The 17,810-nt window shown below is 38.4% G+C and overlaps 1 protein-coding gene across 3 annotated transcripts in view; it reads left to right on the top strand.

Annotated features, from left to right (window-relative positions):
• INPP4B (inositol polyphosphate-4-phosphatase type II B) overlaps positions 1-17,810 on the top strand; it is a 965,936-nt gene that overhangs the window by 443,147 nt on the left and 504,979 nt on the right. For all 3 annotated transcript variants that reach the window (XM_043973131.1, XM_043973128.1, XM_043973129.1), the window contains one exon: positions 15,120-15,337. In XM_043973131.1, coding sequence (XP_043829066.1) covers positions 15,247-15,337 — 91 coding nt within the window. In that variant the 5' untranslated portion in view covers positions 15,120-15,246. The remainder of the gene's footprint in view (positions 1-15,119; positions 15,338-17,810) is intronic.

Genomic DNA, 17,810 nt, shown 5'->3' with positions numbered 1-17,810 from the left:
AGTAAGTATCTCAGGAAAGATTCTAGCCTAACATTCTAATATAGAAGAGGTTTCAGCAGGTAGGGATGTGGAGATGGTCTTCCCATAGAAAGGTGCTTACTATGTGCAAAGGACTATGCTAAGTGCTAAGGTTGTGAATATAAAAGTAAGACAGCCTCTGCTCTCAGGAAGCTTACATTCTAATTGAGGAATAGCAGGTTTTGACTGTGAGTCCCCATCGTCTTTCAGGTACAGCATTAAGGCAAATGGTAATACATCTTCTTTAATGTCAGTTCCATTAATAAAACCCTATCAGGGGGCAGCTAGGTGGTGCAGTGGATAAAGCATAAAGCACCAACCCTGGATTCAGGAGGACCTGAATTCAAATCCGGCCTCAGACACTGGACACTTACTAGCTGTGTGATCTTAGGCAGGTCACTTAACCCTCATTGTCCTGGAAAGAAAGAAAGAAAGAAAGAAAGAAAGAAAGAAAGAAAGAAAGAAAGAAAGAAAGAAAGAAAGAAAGAAAGAAAGAAAGAAAGAAAGAAAGAAAGAAAGAAAGAAAGAAAGAAAGAAAGAAAGAGAGAGAGAGAGAGAGAGAGAGAGAGAGAGAGAGAGAGAAAGAGAGAGAGAGAGAGAGAGAGAGAAAGAAAGAAAGAAAGAAAGAAAGAAAGAAAGAAAGAAAGCTAAAACCCTATCAGTTTCTGATTTTTAAATATTTGTTGGTGCCAAGGACCATGTTGGCAAGAATTTTTTTTCTGGGTCTTCAATAGTTCAGGCTGTGGATGAGGAGCAACTGCACCTGCAGAGGCAATTAATTGCTAGCTAGAATCCTAAGGGTTGCTGCTCTGACTGTAGTGGCCAGGCTAGAAGTAGAGCTGATGGACTGGAGGGCTTTTGTGCATATGTGACTGACTATGGTGGTTGGTCAATGTTTGGTTTTGGTGGTTATTGAAATGGAGGGCTCCTTTTCCATTGGGATTCTGGTCTGGGGAAGGGGAGAACTGACATTGTTGAAATGCTTGTCTGTAGGCTACTAGACAGCCTCCACCAGGGTCTGAGGTTTGGTGGAGGGAGTAGTTTGATTCACTTGATGCCTTTTCTCCTTCAGAACATTTTATTGCATCCATTGGTGGAGATGGAAAGATGAAATTGGGCAGCATTTTATAATTCTGTTTGGGATGTAGAAAATTGGAAGGGAATTAGAATGAAATAAAAATTTTAAAGTACAATGGATCCTCGAATGACAGGTGAATCTTTTTGTCTTTTAGCCTATATATGGGCAGAGGAGACCCAGTGAAAGTGTTTGATAAAAGGGTAGTCAGAGTTGTGCTTTAGGAAGATTATTTTGGTAGGTGTGTGGAGGATGTATGAGAGAAGTTTGAAAATGTATTCTTAGGGATCAGTTAGGTGAATGGTTAAGGGAGTAATGATGGCATGAACTTGGGTGGTGACTGAGTAAATAAAAAGGAGAGATAGATATGGGAAACTTTTCAGTGGTAGGTTGATAGGTTATGGATACCAATCAGATATGTGGAATTAGAGAAAAGGAAAAGATCAAGAAAACTTCAAGGTTTCAATCTCTGGCAACAGGGATAATGGTGGTACCATCAATAGCAATAGAGAAGTTCATAGGAGGGATAGATTTTGGGGATGAAGATGATGGGATATGGTTTGTGCTTGACAGGACATTTGTATAATATCCAAAAAAAAGTTTGCAAGCTGAGGGTAAGGGGGTAATAAGGTTAAATTAAAGATAAAGAAGAGAGACTGATGATTCATGAGGCAAGATAGCAGAAGAGGTAGGAGATGCAGGGATGGACTATATAAGTAATAGGGTAAGACTTGGGAACGTATGTCATGGAAAGCCTGCTGAGCATTTCGGATGAATGACAGTATAGACCCTAAGGGCATAGACTGTGGCTGTTTACTACATCCAAAAGGTCTTCCTAAGCCTCAATTGGGCTTGAAGTTTTTGTTGGAAACTACTTGGAATCTGTTTCCTATCCAGTGAATTCTGACCTTTACTGAACCTCACTCCTCTGGGATCCTCAGGAGTAGGGACCACTACCAATAGGAAAAGCATAATGTACTAAAACATGATCCCAGCAAGTAGTCAGAAAATTGAAATCAGCTTCAAACTAGCCATATAACCTTGAGCCACATTACTACACACTGTTTTCACCTCGTTTTCCTTAAATGTAAAAGGAGAGGGTTGAATGAGATCTACTCTAAGGTCCCTTCTGAATTTGAAATTCCATAAATCTCAAGAAGCCCACTCTGTCAGAACCTTGGATGGAAGGATCTTGAGTTGAACCAGTCATAAGAACTATTCAGATGAGTTCCCTACAGTGATGCTTGCATTAACATTCCATTTTTGAGAAATTTTAGTTTTATTTAAAAAAAATATATTGCTTTGGTGGTTTAACAACCATTTATGCTCACTGGAAGAGGAGTTTTATTTTTGAGTGGGGATGTATAATTAGTGCCAAAGAGAGCTATTGTCTTTTAGAAGATGAGAGAGAATATTCCTCCTTTGTTCTTTTAGGATACCATGCATAGACAGAAGGGTTTTTAAGAAAAAAAAATGTTTTATGTTTTCTACCTTCATTGATTCTTTGAAGATTCTTGGAGCACTTATGCCTCTTAAATGCTCTACTCCCTTACCCCTCCCCTCAAACAGGAAAACGAAATCATCCCAAACAAACCTTCAGATCTGATTTTAGAAAAGGAGCCATGTAGCAGAGTCCTGATAAGCAGGATAAGACTTTAGAAATGGAAATGTGACTTTGTAAAGTTATATGACAGAGGATCATAAATCTAGAGCTCAGTGGTATCTGAGAGCTCATATATTTCAACTTCCTCATTTTCCAGAGAAGAACTAAGGCCAAAGGGCCAGGAAGGGCAAAGCCACTTGCCCAGGATCACATAGTTAGTATCTGAAGTGGAATCTAAGCCCAGAATTCTTTAAGTCTATGTTCAGAGCCCAATCCATTCTGTTACACTGACTCTGAAACTAGAGAAATTTTTCTATCGACTGCTGCTGCCAGGTAAGTTTAGTTTTAGGAGAAAAAATAACTTAAAAGTAAAGACTGAATTATTTTTAGAGGTAAAGGAAAAATAAGCATACCCAAAGTCATCCTCTTTCTTTTCTCTCTGCCTCCCCTAAACTGAAGAAATAAGAAAAAATGAAGTCTTTTTTTAAGGTGGTTCTGTTTAATGATATAAGGCTATCTGTTCTCCAAAGAACTGCTATGAAAGAATAAATTAGGTGGAAATGGTCAGAACCAACTACTAAATTGCTTTGTCTGGGATTATAGTAGGGCTTCTTAATTTTTTTTTTCTGGTTATAGATCTTTTCAGCAATTTGGTGAAGCCTGTGGAACCATTCTTAGAATAGCAGTTTTAAATACATATAATAAGGATTATTTGGCCATATAATTATCAAATTTTATTTTTTTAAATAAACTCATATACCCCAAGTTAAGAATTTCTGGAATAGAGTGTGCCTGTGCCTATCAAACTTCAACCTGCTTGCAAAGGATCATGGGATATAGAGCCAAGAGGGAACTTAGAGGTCACTTGCTTTTTTGAGGGGTCTTACCCCCTTAATTTGTAACTAAGGAAACTAAAATCTAGAGAAGCAAATTGACTTGGTCAAGGTTACTCAACTAGTATATAGCAGAGCTGGGATTTGAACTCATACCCTCCTGGTATACTGCACTTTAGTACTCTTGACAATTAATTACTGAGTTTCCAAGTCTAGTGCCTGCTATGTTCCAGGCATTGTGCTAAGCCCATTATAAATATTATCTCATTTGATCCTCCTAATAACTCTGGAACATACGTACTATCTTTACTTCCATTTTTTAGACCAGGAAACTAAGGCAGATGTTGTTACTTGCCTAGGGACATACAACTAATAAGTTTCTGAGGCAAGATTTGAATTCAGGTCTTCCTGACTCCAGGCCCAGCCTTTCTCAAACCCCTGCCCCAAAATTCAGTCAGGCTTTGATACCCTAGTGATGCTTCTGTTCATAGAGACGTCAAAACCATAATTCCTACCAGTCTTCCTGCCACCTGCCTAACTCCTCCTAAAGCATTAGGTGTAAGCCACTCCATTAATTTTGTTGTAAGGCTGAATATAAATGTTCCTCATGTTCAACTTGAACAACTTCAAGAAACAGCAAGTCTTTGTGAAATGCAGAACTCTAGGGAAGATATGTGGATCCTGTCCTCATGTAGTCTAGTCTAGTAGGGAAATAGTAAGTTACACAAATAATCACACTTCTCCGCTCCTTGCTAAAAATAATATATGAGTTTTTAAAAAGCATTATTTTCTATAAGCATTTTAAGATTTACAAAATAATACATATTATACACACCCCACACCCCACCATATATATATGTATACATATACATACATACATACATACATACATACACATACACACACACACACACACACACACACACATATATATATATATATATATAATTTGAAATAACCACTCAGAGATAGGTAATAAAAGTATGATCACCCCCATTTTCTAGATGGAGAAATGGAGAGTACTGAAGTGACTTGACAAGGTCATGTAGTTATTAAATAATAGAACTTAGCGGGCAGCTAGGTGGTGCAGTGGATAGAGCATTGGCCCTGGATTGAGGGGGACCTGAGTTTAAATCTGGCCTCAGACACTTGACACTTACTAGCTGTGTGACCCTGGGCAAGTCACTTAACTCTCATTGCCCTGCAAAAACCAAACCAAAACAAAACAAAAACAAATAAATAATGGAACTTAAACCCAGGTTTTCTGAGTCCCTATCCTAGAATCATTTTAATTATATATCTGCTTTAAACACTGTTCTACAAAGTCTGAGTTGGGGAATCTTCATTATGGAAAGTGATTAATGAGTGAGCAAATAAAAGAACAAACCCTCACTTATTACCCATGAAGTGCCAGGCACTGTGCTATGTGCTAGGCTTTGGGAATTCAAGTACAAAAATGAGGCTGCCCCCATCTTGAAAGAGCTTAAATTCTAATAAGAGGAGGAGCCAAAGGGTTAGTGAATGGAGTCTTAGCCTGTTGTCATGACCTCTCCAAAAGCAATGGTAACATTTATTTATTTACTGTTTCCAGAACAAGAAGTAGAAATCGTGGGGCTTTGTGGGAGGGAGACATGATACGACAAGATACCTAGTTTGACCCAAGTTTCCTCATGGATGAATAGATGAATAGGATGTGAAACTTGGTCTGATGTAGTTGCACTTATTCACCCAGCAATTATGGCATCTCAGTTCTAGGCATGGATTCAGAGTTGAATGGATTAACTTAGGCAGAGTTGGAATGGTCTCTGGAAGTAAATAGTCAGTAAAGAGTCAATAAACATTTATTAAACTCTTACTATGTGCCTAGGACTGTGCTAAATGCTGGAGATCGAGAGATAAGTATAAAACAGCCTTTGCTCACAATCCAATGGGAATAAGAAAACACATAAAAAGAAACAGAAAGGGGCATTATGGAGGTTACTGGCTGGCAGGCACGATGGGAAATGATCTGAGGAGGGGAGAGTTTCACAGTTGATTTCAATTTGCTGATGAAGTTTCTGGATGAGTTTGAAGTTTAGCAGCTTCTGAATAAAGTTGCTAATCAGTTTCTGGAGATCATGAAGTCTAGGAGAGCAGCAGCGTGGGAAACAACCCTCCTTAAGTGTTGGAGGCTCTGAGAGGAGCTCTCCTATGTCCAATCAGAGGGAGAAAAGGATCCCAGGGAGAAGGTCAGTGTGTCCCTCTTTGCAAGAAGCTTACATTTTTCTTGGATGGGTGGGAGACCATTTATATTGAAAGCATAACATGGACTACTCTGGACTTCATTGCCTCAAGGTCAGGTCATTTATAAAAGCTCTTATTTACCCTTAAGGAGATTGGGAGCTGTCTAGGCTATTTGCAAATGTTTTCAGCCCCCCACCAATGTCATTCCCATAATTATAAAGGGTGGTCCTCTGCAATTCAGTTCTAATTAGTCACTACCAGATTACCTTTTATGCAGAAAGATTTATTTCAAAAAGTACAATAACAAATAAACTAATTTGCTACCACAACACATGGGAGGCCTAGTCCCCACACCCCTTTTTTGTACCACCTCAGTCTCTGTGGAGCAGCAGGGATTCATGGCTTAGTTCAGTCCCTACAGAGCACGGTCTCCTTTCCAAGTTCCTTTAGGTGAGGAGAAAGTAGGGAAAAGATCATGAAAAGGCTTCATTAAGTTAATTCACTAATTGAATTTCATTAAATCAAATTTCATTAAAATATAGGCAGGATTGGGGGGCAGCTAAGTGGCACAGTAGATAAGGCTCAGGCTCTGGATTCAGGAGAACCTGAGTTCAAATCCCGCCTCAGACACTTGACACTTACTAGCTGTGTGACCCTGGGCAAGTCACTTAACCCTCATTGCCCCACTATATATGTATATGTATTTATATATGGAGGATTTCAAATAGTAGAGATAAGAGTAAAGGACATAGCAAACACAGGTAACAGTGTGACCAGAGGTACAGAGATTGAACAATTCAGTACTTGTGTCAGTCACTGAGCATTCATTAAGGTCCTGCTATGTTCTAGACGCTTCTAAGAAATGAGGGATACATTCCCTATCCAATGGGGGAGACATGAAAATTGAGTCCAAACAAGTTATTTCAAGGATAGACTGGAAATAATGTGTGCAAGCAAGGTTTCAGTTTGGCTAGAATATAGTATATGTTCCTATAAAATAAAGCTTGAAAGGAATGGAAACATAAAATTGTGCAGGGTCTCGAATTGTTCTCAGTAGAGGAGTGACATGATCAGATCTGCCCATAAGGAAGATTATTCTGGCTGTGATAGATTGGAAGAAGGAGACAGGGGAAGTAGGAAGATTGATTAGGAGGCTATTGTAGTGTTCCAGGCAGGTGATAATGAGAGTCTGCCCTAAGGGAGCAGCTATGGGAATAAAGAGGAAGGAGGATGGATATGACAGATATTGCAAAGGTAAGAGAAAAAAACTCACAAACAAACTGCTGTGATTATTGAGAGGGTAAAATCGGACAAAATCCCAATGTTTCCAACAAGGGGGGAAATTGGTACTGCCTAAGATAAAAGAGGAGATAAAAGGGGGAGAAGTTTTGAGGGAAAAGATCATTTGGGGTTTAGACATGTTGACTTTGAGGTACTAGTGAGATGTATGCTGGGAAACAAAACCACCCCAGAGAATTAAGTTTCTCCCTGACATAAAGTTTATTCCTAAGCAGAGAACATGTCAGTGGCTGCCATGTCATTTTGCTAAGAAGTTTCAATACTCTTCGGAGTGCTTCTTGAGAAGATGAGCTAAAGTTGGTAGATCATGACAGATATGCAAAAGAAAAATGAAGACTGAAAAAGAAAAGAAAAAAGAAAATCAATAAAACATCAAACATTAAAAATACAGGAATGAAAATAAAAAGAAGTACAGAAGAGACAAACAAGGCAGGTTTTTTTACTATTGTAGTTAATTTAATATAAATCTTTAAAAACTATACATAGGGGCATCTAGATGGCGCAGTGAATAGAGCACCAGCCCTGGATTCAAATCCGACCTCAGACACTTAACACTTACTAGCTGTGTGACCCTGGGCAAGTCACTTAACCCCAATTGCCTCACCAAAAAACAAACAAAAAAACAAAAAAAACAATTCAAAAACTATACATAAAGGAAATTTACAGAATCATAAACAATCCTCTTATTTATTATACTTTGTGTACTGAAATGTTTATAATAACAATTGCTAGCATTTAGAAAGAGCTTTAAGATTTCCAAAGCTCTTTGCAAATATTATTTCATTTTATCTTTATAACAACCCTGTTAGGTAGGTGCTATTATTATTAGTCTAATTTTATAAGCGAAGAAACTAAAGTTTTTAGGGGCTAAGTGACTTTCCCAGGGTCATGTAGCTGCTAAGTGTATTAGGCTAGAGTTGAATTCAAGTCTTCCTGAGTCCATGTCCAGAACTCCACCACCTAGGTGCCTCACTCTTTGTGTGATAATGATTATGTTCAAAAATAAAAGAAAATCTAAATAAAAAAGATGATCTATGTTTCTAAAATAACAATAGCTCTTATTTGTATAGTGCTTTAAAATCTATAAAGCACTTTCCTCACTATTACTCTGGACAAGTCTCCTTGCGCCTATTTTACTTCCATATTAGGAAATTGAGGGGTTTTTGTTGTTGTTGTTCAGTCATTTTAATCCTGTCCCAACTCTCCATGTCCCCATTGGGGGTTTTCTTGGCAAAGATACTGGACTGGTTTGGCATTTTCTTCTCCAGCTCATTTTACAGATGAGGAAACTGAGGCAGATAGGGTTAAGTGACTTGCCCAGGATCACACAAGTAGCAAGTCTCTGAAGCCAGGTTTGAATCTATTGCTCTATCCACTGTGCTACCTAGCTGATAGATAAAATGACTTCTATGTTCACTTGGCTACATAAAGACATAGACAAGATTCAAAACTGGTAATTCTAACTTAAAAATCTACTGGTCTTTCACCATGTCAGGTGGTCTAGCTATGTTTTTTTTAAATCAAAAGTCCCCATGTGAACTAACAATGTTGCCTGAGAGTCATTTATATGATGAAAATTCAGAAGGAGATGATAACCACTGGTAACTTGTTTTACTGGGAACAAAACTATTACTAGGATGGAGTGACTGAAACTTTTCTCCAGGAAATTTAGAGCCATCAGCAGCATCTGAGCTTTTATAGGAATGACTGAGCATAGTATCTAGTTTCCAAGAATGATTTGTTAAAAGAAGAAGAGAGCTGACAGCTCTCTTCCTTGTCCCACTCCTATCCCTTTGCCACAGGTGAGTCCCCACATGGGCCACCATTTCACCATTTTCTCCCTTGCCCCACTCCTGGAAGCAGCAGCAGCAGCAGACAGTTGAGTAGTGACCTCCAGATGCCCTTGACTCATGACCACTCCCCCTACACCATTTTCTTGGGTTAATGTCCCAGGATCTTTCTTCTTCAGGGCTGAATTATCCATGACACTTAAATTGCTTGTCAGTTGATATAAAAGTTCAGGTAGAAATATAACATGTTGGAGAGCAGAGTAGAATTCCGTGGAACATTTTGGTGGTGGGAGGCAGTTTTCCTGGATGGGGCAAGGTGCAAAGATTTCTGGATGAGGCATTTCATCTGACACCACCATTTCCTTCAACTTAACCTCCTAGAGGATTTTGTTGATACCTAGAAACTGCCTGCACATGCCTTGCCTTTGGGAATCCCACCTCCTTTAAGATTTCCCTTAAATGACTTGGCATCTTGGAACACCTCCAATCCATTGGATAAGAAAAGTCTGATTCTAACTTTGTCAGCTTTGAAACCCTGCTTTTAATGGCAAGATCCCATAGTGACAGTTCACTTTGAGTCTCCCACTCTGGATTAGGAAAGAAGGTAAGACTACTTAGTTGCCTCACTTGGATGGAATAACAATGCCAAAGGGGATTCCTGTGACACACTCCTTTTGAGGATTCTATTGTATGGGTGGGGTGAGAGAGAGGAGGAAAAGGATAGACAATAAGGCTCTCACAGAATGATGGATTTTGAGCTTGAAGGAAACAACTCATAGAAGAGGAAATGGAGGCTGAGAGAATTTGAGTGATTTGCTCGAGTCACACAGCTAATAAGTGACAGAGGAAGGTTCTTTCTTATACAAGCCCAGTGCTTTACCCACTGTACCAACTAGCTAATGCCACACTCATCCAGTTAATTAAAAAAGAACATGGCTCATAGTTTATAAACTTATTTTTCTTGTGGATGATGATGAGAACCTAAGACTACCTGATTCCAAGTCTACTGCTCAGTAGACAGTACCTTCCTGTCCCAACTTTTTTTTCCCTTTTCTTTTTTTGCAGGGCAATGAGGGTTAAGTTACTTGCCCAGAGTTACACATCTAGCAACTGTCAAGTGTCTGAGGTCAGATTAGAACTCATGTCCTCCTGAATCAAGGAGGACTATGCCACCTAGCTGCCCCCTCTGCCCCAACTTTAATCAATTTTTCATAGTAGCACTGAATGATTCCAACCACATAATGTATGTGCTATCTCTAAATAACAGAGTGACTATTTAAGTTAATATAATGATAATTGCTATTTTTTTCCTCAAGTAAGACTGAAAACACTTTTAATCCTTCATTTTTGGACTAGAGTTACAAATCAGATGAAAACTTTTATTTCATTTATGAGGACATGAAAGATAGCTTGGTAAGGGTAAAGCTCTTGTTAAAAAAATCAACTCTCTTGATTCCAGCACTTAGAACTATAGTTCAAGGAAAAGGAAGGAAGTAGTTTGTCCTTCGGTAAGATCCTGTTTTGATTTTATTTCCTAAGGTCAGTGGATCAAGTACTGAGGGGGTGATATTCTTATGACAATAGTCACAAAAATGCAACACTTATCTTTAAGTCTTTGGTGGGGGGGGGGGAGAAATGAGGGTTAAGTGACTTGCCCAGGGTCACACAGCTAGTAAGTGTCAAGTGTCTGAGGATGAATTTGAACTCAGGTCCTCCCAAATCCAGGGCCAGTGCTTTATCCACTGTGCCACCTAGCTGCCCCTTGTCTTTAACTCTTAAGCTTAAGCTGGTGGGTAGCTAGATGCTATGGTGGATAGAGTGCCAGGCTAGAGTCAGGAAGACCTGAGTTCCAACCCAGCCTCAGACCGTTACTTGCTATGTGACCTTGAGCAAGTCACCTAACCCCATTTGTCTCACTTTTCTCATGGCAGACCACTCCAGTATCTTGGCCAAGAAAGTCGGACATGACAAATGACTGAGTGACAACAGTCATGAAGGTCCAAAGATGGAAATGTTTCTTCACTGTATTTTTCACTTTTATCTGTTTTTCATTTGGTGTCACTCTGCTTCTTCCCTCTTTACATATTTCCTTTTCTTCATTACCCTTCTGTCTCTTTATCCTAATTAGCCATATAAAACTTAAATAAATTTTCTCTCTAGTGTATTTTATTTGATAGAATTTTTTTCTCGTTCTTTATCTTAAAAGTATGTAATAGTGGGGCTGAAACTACTCAAATTTAACTTTAGTGCCTTCCCTGGGTTAGAGTACTTTCTGACTAATTTAATCTATCAAAACTGAGGATGAACTGGCCTGTACACCTCTTTGAATCAATCACAGCAATTGTGTGAGAATGAGCCACTACCTAAGCAATTTGTATAAAGGGGAGAAGCTCTATCAAAATTGAAGAAAAGGAGATTCTGACCAAAGGGAGAACTAAGCTGCATCACATTGGGTCTCAGAGAAGAGGATGGAGGCTGAGACAAATCCTAAGATAAATCCAGCTCTTTCCCCAGCTTCCTTTCCTAATGTCTATCAATACACACACTGTATCCATAAGTCTGCCATTTTTTGTACTCACATTTTTCAGTAAGCTGAATTTTTCTTTAACTACCAACAGGCCAGGGACTATATATGTAAGGTTAGGTAGTAGTTCAACCTCTGCCTAAATTAAATGAATTTTTCCAATTTGGACCTTCGATTGTTATTAACTTAGAACTTTACATCTAAAATAAACTCATTAAAAAGAAGTCAGAGCCAAGTGGAGCTTAGAGGCCACTATATTGCCCCTTTCACTAAAGATGAGCTACTCGTTGTAACAGGGTATAAGATGTGTATTGACAGAATATAGCCATATTTTAACATTCTCTTTTAAAATTCTATTACATCTTGCTATTGATATATGTAACTCTTGGTTGACTTTTCTTTGAATTGATGTTCCTTGATAGTGGCAGCTAGTTGGCACAGTGGATAGAATACTGGGCTGGGAATTAGGAAGACCCATCTTCCTGAGTTCAAATCTGACCTTAGACTCATAATACCTGTGTGATCCTGGGCGAGTCACTTAACCCTGTTTTCCTCACTTTCCTTATCTGTAAAATAAGATGGAGAAAGAAATGGCCAACCACTCCCATTATCTCTGCTAAGAAAACCCTTGGCTAAGTGCAGTCATGAAGAGTCAGACATGACTGAAAAAACTGAACAACATCTTCACTGATGGGGAAAACAAAGAAACAACAACAACAAAAAACCCCTCCATCTCTATTGTAAGCTATTTTGTTTCTGCCTAAATATATAGTTATAGTTGCGAGGGATTTCACCTAAAATCAGCTCTAATCTAGGATGATTTTTCTTTGTATCTTGTTTTAAGGAGATCACTTTAGAGTTTCTTACTTCTACAATGACTAGATCTTATATGCTGAATATGTTTGCAAAACATGGGCACCCTAGGGTGCTTGTGCCCAATCCTTGACTAACCTACCCAGAATTAGATCATGATTTTGAGTGGATGTTAAGTTTAAAATGCCAATTAAACCTTGTGTTTTTTCCTCTCACTGGTGTATCTTCTAGAAGAGAGAGAAGTGTTAGTGAAAATGAATTTCTCTTGTTTGGTCAGTTCTTTTACTTATTTGTATGACTTGCTGTCCTACCAAGCAGTCACAAAATGGCATCAAAACAAAGCTAGAGAACATTTCCTTAGCTTTCAGTAAATATGTCAAGTGTTGGCTTTAAGTATTTTGTTTTTTCCTGCAATTCATCGGAGGCACACTGTGGAAATGTATTTTTTTTTAAAGAATGCCAAGCAATAACTCTTTTCTCTTGGTTGTATGCCATTGGCTTTATGCCGTTGAATGTCCTTTTCTACAAAGGAGAGATCACATCTTTGGAATAAAGTGGTGTTTTGTTATATTTGTGAAAAAAGGACCCTTGCCATTTTTACAGTTTTGCATGATCTCTGCTTCTTTTGACTTTCACTCTCACCCCCCACCCCTCTACTCCCAAGGCAAAGGCACAATACTTATTGAGTGTACTTATATAGGAAAAAAATTGTGTAAATATATTTCCCCCCTTTTTTATTGTAAATTATTCAGTTACAAAAGTTGGTGGGATATGTCCTTGTGTCCTTTATATCATCACAATGATATATCGAGTAGATGCTTAATAAATATTTGTCATATGAAGGAATATACTAATGAAGCTCTGCATTGTTAGACTGACCCTCGTCATCATCTAATTAATTCAGTTCCATTTTACAAACCATTATTAATTGCCCACTCAACATTGTGCTAGTCCAAAATTCTCATTTTTCTCATGAGGAAACTGAGGCCCAGAAAGGTGTGTTACTTGCCCAAAGCCACACAGCTCCTAAGTATGAGAATTGAGACTCACATCCATGTCTTCTGACTCCAGCACTTTCCGCACACGGTCTCCTTTAGGCTTTTGGGTGAATATTGCTCACCATTTATGTATGTATGTATGTATGTATGTATGTATGTATGTATGTATGTATTTATTTTGGTAAGGCAGTTGGGGTTAAGTGACTTGCCCAGGGTCACACAGCTAGTAAGTGTTAAGTGTCTGAGTTCGGATTTGAAACTCAGGTCCTCCTGACTCAGGGCCAGTATTCTATCCACTGTGCCACCCACCTAGCTTCCCCTCCTCACCATTTTTATTTCCTACTCTTTTCAGAGGCCTACAGGATGAAAAACACTGATTCTCAACACCAGTTCATGACTTCTCTTTAACTGTTGATAGAACTGCCCTCTTCCTCAGAAACTATTCTTTGATCAACTCACAACATGTGAGTTTTGAAAGTTTTCTAGGTTTAATTTGTCCCAAGTGAACTTGAAAAATAGATATTTCAAATCCACGTGAAGGTCTCCTTGTTAAGGACAATGAGTAGTGATGTCGATGATTTATTATGATTGAAATCCTATCCGTATTGAAAATGAAACTGGGCTTTTGCTCTCTGAGTTAAAAGGGAGGAAGTATTTAAAGATATTTATATATTTCAACTCAGCTGCTAACATCTTTTAAAACAACATTGACTTATTTTTCATAGTTCATTCCTATTTATGTATACTATGCTGAATATCAGAATGAATTTGTAATTAAGTGAGCCTGCCTATGTCATAGTATCTTAAATGTCTAGAGTTTTCTATCCTATGCTAATGCTAATCAAAAGCAGTAAAATTTCTTTCTATTTGTATATCCTTAGGAATTCCAGCTTTGCATATATTTACTTAAATAAGTCAATCAATCAAACATTTATTAAACACCCACTACATGCCAGGTATTGCACTAAATGTTGGAGATACAAAAAGAGTCAAAAGGAGGGGCAGCTAGGTGGCTAAGTGGATTAAGCACCTGCCCTGGATTCAGGAGGACTGGAGACACTTGACACTAACTGTGTGACCCTGGGCAAGTCACTTAACCCTCACTGACCCACAAAAAAAAAAAAACAGTCTTTACCCTGAAAAAACTTATAATCTAATGATATCCACATATAAACACATGTGTATGTATATATGTGTGTATGTGTATATACATATGTCTAAATATTTGCATTTATGTACTTGCACACACATAGTCACAGTTATGCACATATACAAACATGTACACCTATATATGTGTATGTATGTTTATATGTGTGTGTACACAGAGTCCTCTGAACTCTAAAGCCTGATCATTAGATAGTTAGATTAGCAGAGCCTGTGATTGATAAGATGGTCAGAGCCTCCCACATACAACCTGGTGATTCCTCACGGAGGAGCTGTGTCACAGTAAATTATCTCTGCACCTTGATGAGCAGTGCTCTGGTGAGGAAAGATGAGAACCTCAGCACAAAGGACAGTTCTAATAGAATGATAGACACACTCACCTTCCTGAGTCCCACTGGTCCCTTTGTCAGGCTGCTGTCTGGGGTTACTGCTAAATCGAATTCATGTTGAAGTTAGCAGCTGTGATAGCTGCCCGCTGAGCTGTAGAATCTCTGCTATAGGAAAAGGATTTCACATTTCAGTTTTGATAATTCCACTCTCTAGTTTTGCAACATGTTAATTGCTTGGGGAGCAGCTAGAGAGACTGAACATTGCCACGTATTCCATCAGCAGTGGAAGGCACTGGATTGTGCAAGGCTGTTGGGTTGGTGGGTGGGACACAGTGACGGAGAATGCAGGCTCATGAGGGTAGATGCCACCTCCAGCATCCAACCCTATCCATGCCTTGCAATAAGCTTTGAAGCATCTAGTATCCTTACTGCTTGTTACTGTGTTCTCAGTGCAGATCATCATTGAGGAAGTCCAGAACCCCCAGCAGTGCTAATTTGGAAATCCCGGGCACCTTTTCTTGGGCTGTGAAACTTGGAAATTTAGAGAAATAGAAATAAATTCCTGAGACAGTTGACCATGGAAATCAAGGAAGAAAAAACAGCAGAAGAAGGGCAGCATTTTCTTCCAACAGCCCAGGCAAATGATATGGGAGAACTCCAGTTCACAAGTAAGTATGATAACTGACCTCACTATTGCATTTGCTATTGAAATGACTGAATTCAGACAAAAACAATGAGAGTCAATGAATCCTATTATATAATTAGGTTTTTTTCTCATAAATATTCTTTTAGTATTAGTTTAACAACAAATTAGTGAATTGCTTACCCTGTGACAAATTGTGTAGATCCTAGCTTCTTAAACCAAGGGCTATGACCCCATGTGGGGTCACATATCTGAATGTGGGGGTCGGGAAAAATTTGGCAACAATAAAAGGTTATATGCCTTATTTACTTTAATTTATATACCTATATATCCAGGGTCATATAAAAATTTCGCAGATGAAAAGGGGTAATGAGTAGAAAAAAGTTTAAGAAGTTCTGGTGTAGATGTGACAATTGTTGTTTCTCATCCTCTGATAGAAAAAAAAAAACTGGCTCTCCCACTTGTAAAATTAAGGTGGTATGTAGGTACTGCCCCTGGAACTTCTGAAATTAACTATCTGCTTTTATATATGGTCAGAAGTAAAGTGGTCTAATGGATAGAGGGAAATACCAGGGCTGTGACAAAAAGACGCCACCATCTAAAAGCCACTACTACCATCCAAAACCCACATATAGGATCTAGATCCTTTTTTCTTATGACTCACATAATATTCACACTCTCTTCCCACAATCTTCAAACTCTCCACTTTTCCTCATGCTAAAATTCCCTACCCAAGGAGCTGAATGAAAAGTTCTTCCCAATCAGCTGGGGCATAGTCACATAATAAAATTTTGGTTGCTTGTACAATGGCAAAGAGAAAGCAAAAAGCCTTTAAATAGAAAGATGTTTTCTTTTTGTCTGTGCCTGGTTATCACTTACCTGGTGTCCTTCAAAATGTTGTGGCTTGTAATTTTACAGTTATTTTTAATTTGTTTTCTTTTTCAAAGTTTATTTGTACCTTTTGTGTCTATACCAATCTCATTTCCCCTATGACCATCCTCTCTAATTGAATATTTCCTTATCATGAAGAAAAGCATCCATGTAGACCCAACAGAGAGCAAGACTCTCCAAAAGGGAGTGATGTTCCATCACCAGGTCTCTGAAATTCTGATTGGTCATTAGAATTAATTGATGTTTTACTGCTCTCTGGTACCCACTCAGCCAGGTAATAGCTCCACCTGCAGTGTATTAGTGTCCCTGTCTTCCTACAATCCCTTCAACATCGACCGCTTCTGTAAAACATCAGGGTGTTTTCATTTGTTTTATACTTTTAGGGACTTGGAGCAGAATTTGAAATTAATTCTGAGCGTTTACGTATCTTCCTGCTAAAAAACTGTGCACAATCCATTGACCACTTCGCTATTAAAATATTTTGAAAAAGTTTATTTTGAGATGGACAAATAAAAACAACTATACACACAACTCACTCACAAATTATAGTTGCAAGAGTAGTAAATGGAAGCTAGAATTTGTAACTAGGGTTTTCACTGACTTTTAGAGGATGTTGATAGTGCTTACCCACCCTCCGTCTGCAGCTATAAGCAGCTAAGATTAACATTAGGCAAGAATAATTAAAGTAGGAAGATACCAAATAGCACATCAACTTGTTTCCCTCTTTGTCTCACTCAAAGCCATGGTCCTTCCCCAAGGTGACTTCCTTCATGCCTTTACCCCATTCTGCCTTCAAGAAGGTACACTTTTATGGAGGACAGTGTCAAAGGTTCTTTGCTCCCTCAAATAGAATTTATATTTTGAGACCCTGATTAGAGGGTGCATTTTCTGATGTTTATCCCAGGCAAATTTTCCACTTGACCTGCAATGGGTAGTCAAGGGTCTGAACAATATAGTCTAAAATGGAAACATCAAACACAGGTCAATATGGCCCCTCATCCCCCTTAGTGTTCCAGAACCAGATTAAACATAATTGGGAAATTTTTACCAAAAATATCAATGTAATAAAACATAGATAATAGTAATTTATGATTTTCTAAATCAATAAATGTCCCCTGAGATCTTTAGCTATAGAACATATATTATATGTAGTTTATAGATATATAGTTTAGTGACACTATTTCTATTTGAATTTAATACTACTGGCCTAAAAGAATATTTGTCATTTACCATTCATTTCACCCTAGCTTTTTTATAATTTATCATTTGTTAAAAGAAAGGCAACGTTTAGGCTTTTGCTTTAACATGTTAGTGCAGATGCTCTCCGTTGTATTTGACCTGAGTTTTGTTGCTGATCAATGTTGTCTACATTACATAGTTGCAGGCAGTGTGTAGTGTTATTATTTTAGCTCCATTTCCTTCAAGGTTTTCCTCTTTTTAGAACTCTAAAGGCAATTAATTTAAAAGTATCTGAAACATGATGCCATCTGAACCTTTAGGCTGCACCTGGAACCCAGCATAAAGCACCATAGAGCTATAAATAGGCCTGCCAGGCTTAGAGATTTGGCCCAGCTTACCATCTGAGCCCTCGAATTGTTCTCTTTATT

Source organism: Dromiciops gliroides, chromosome 6, assembly GCF_019393635.1.
Source record: "Dromiciops gliroides isolate mDroGli1 chromosome 6, mDroGli1.pri, whole genome shotgun sequence".
NCBI classification, from domain to species: Eukaryota; Metazoa; Chordata; class Mammalia; order Microbiotheria; family Microbiotheriidae; genus Dromiciops; species Dromiciops gliroides.
This window is presented reverse-complemented; position numbering and strand designations above follow the sequence as displayed.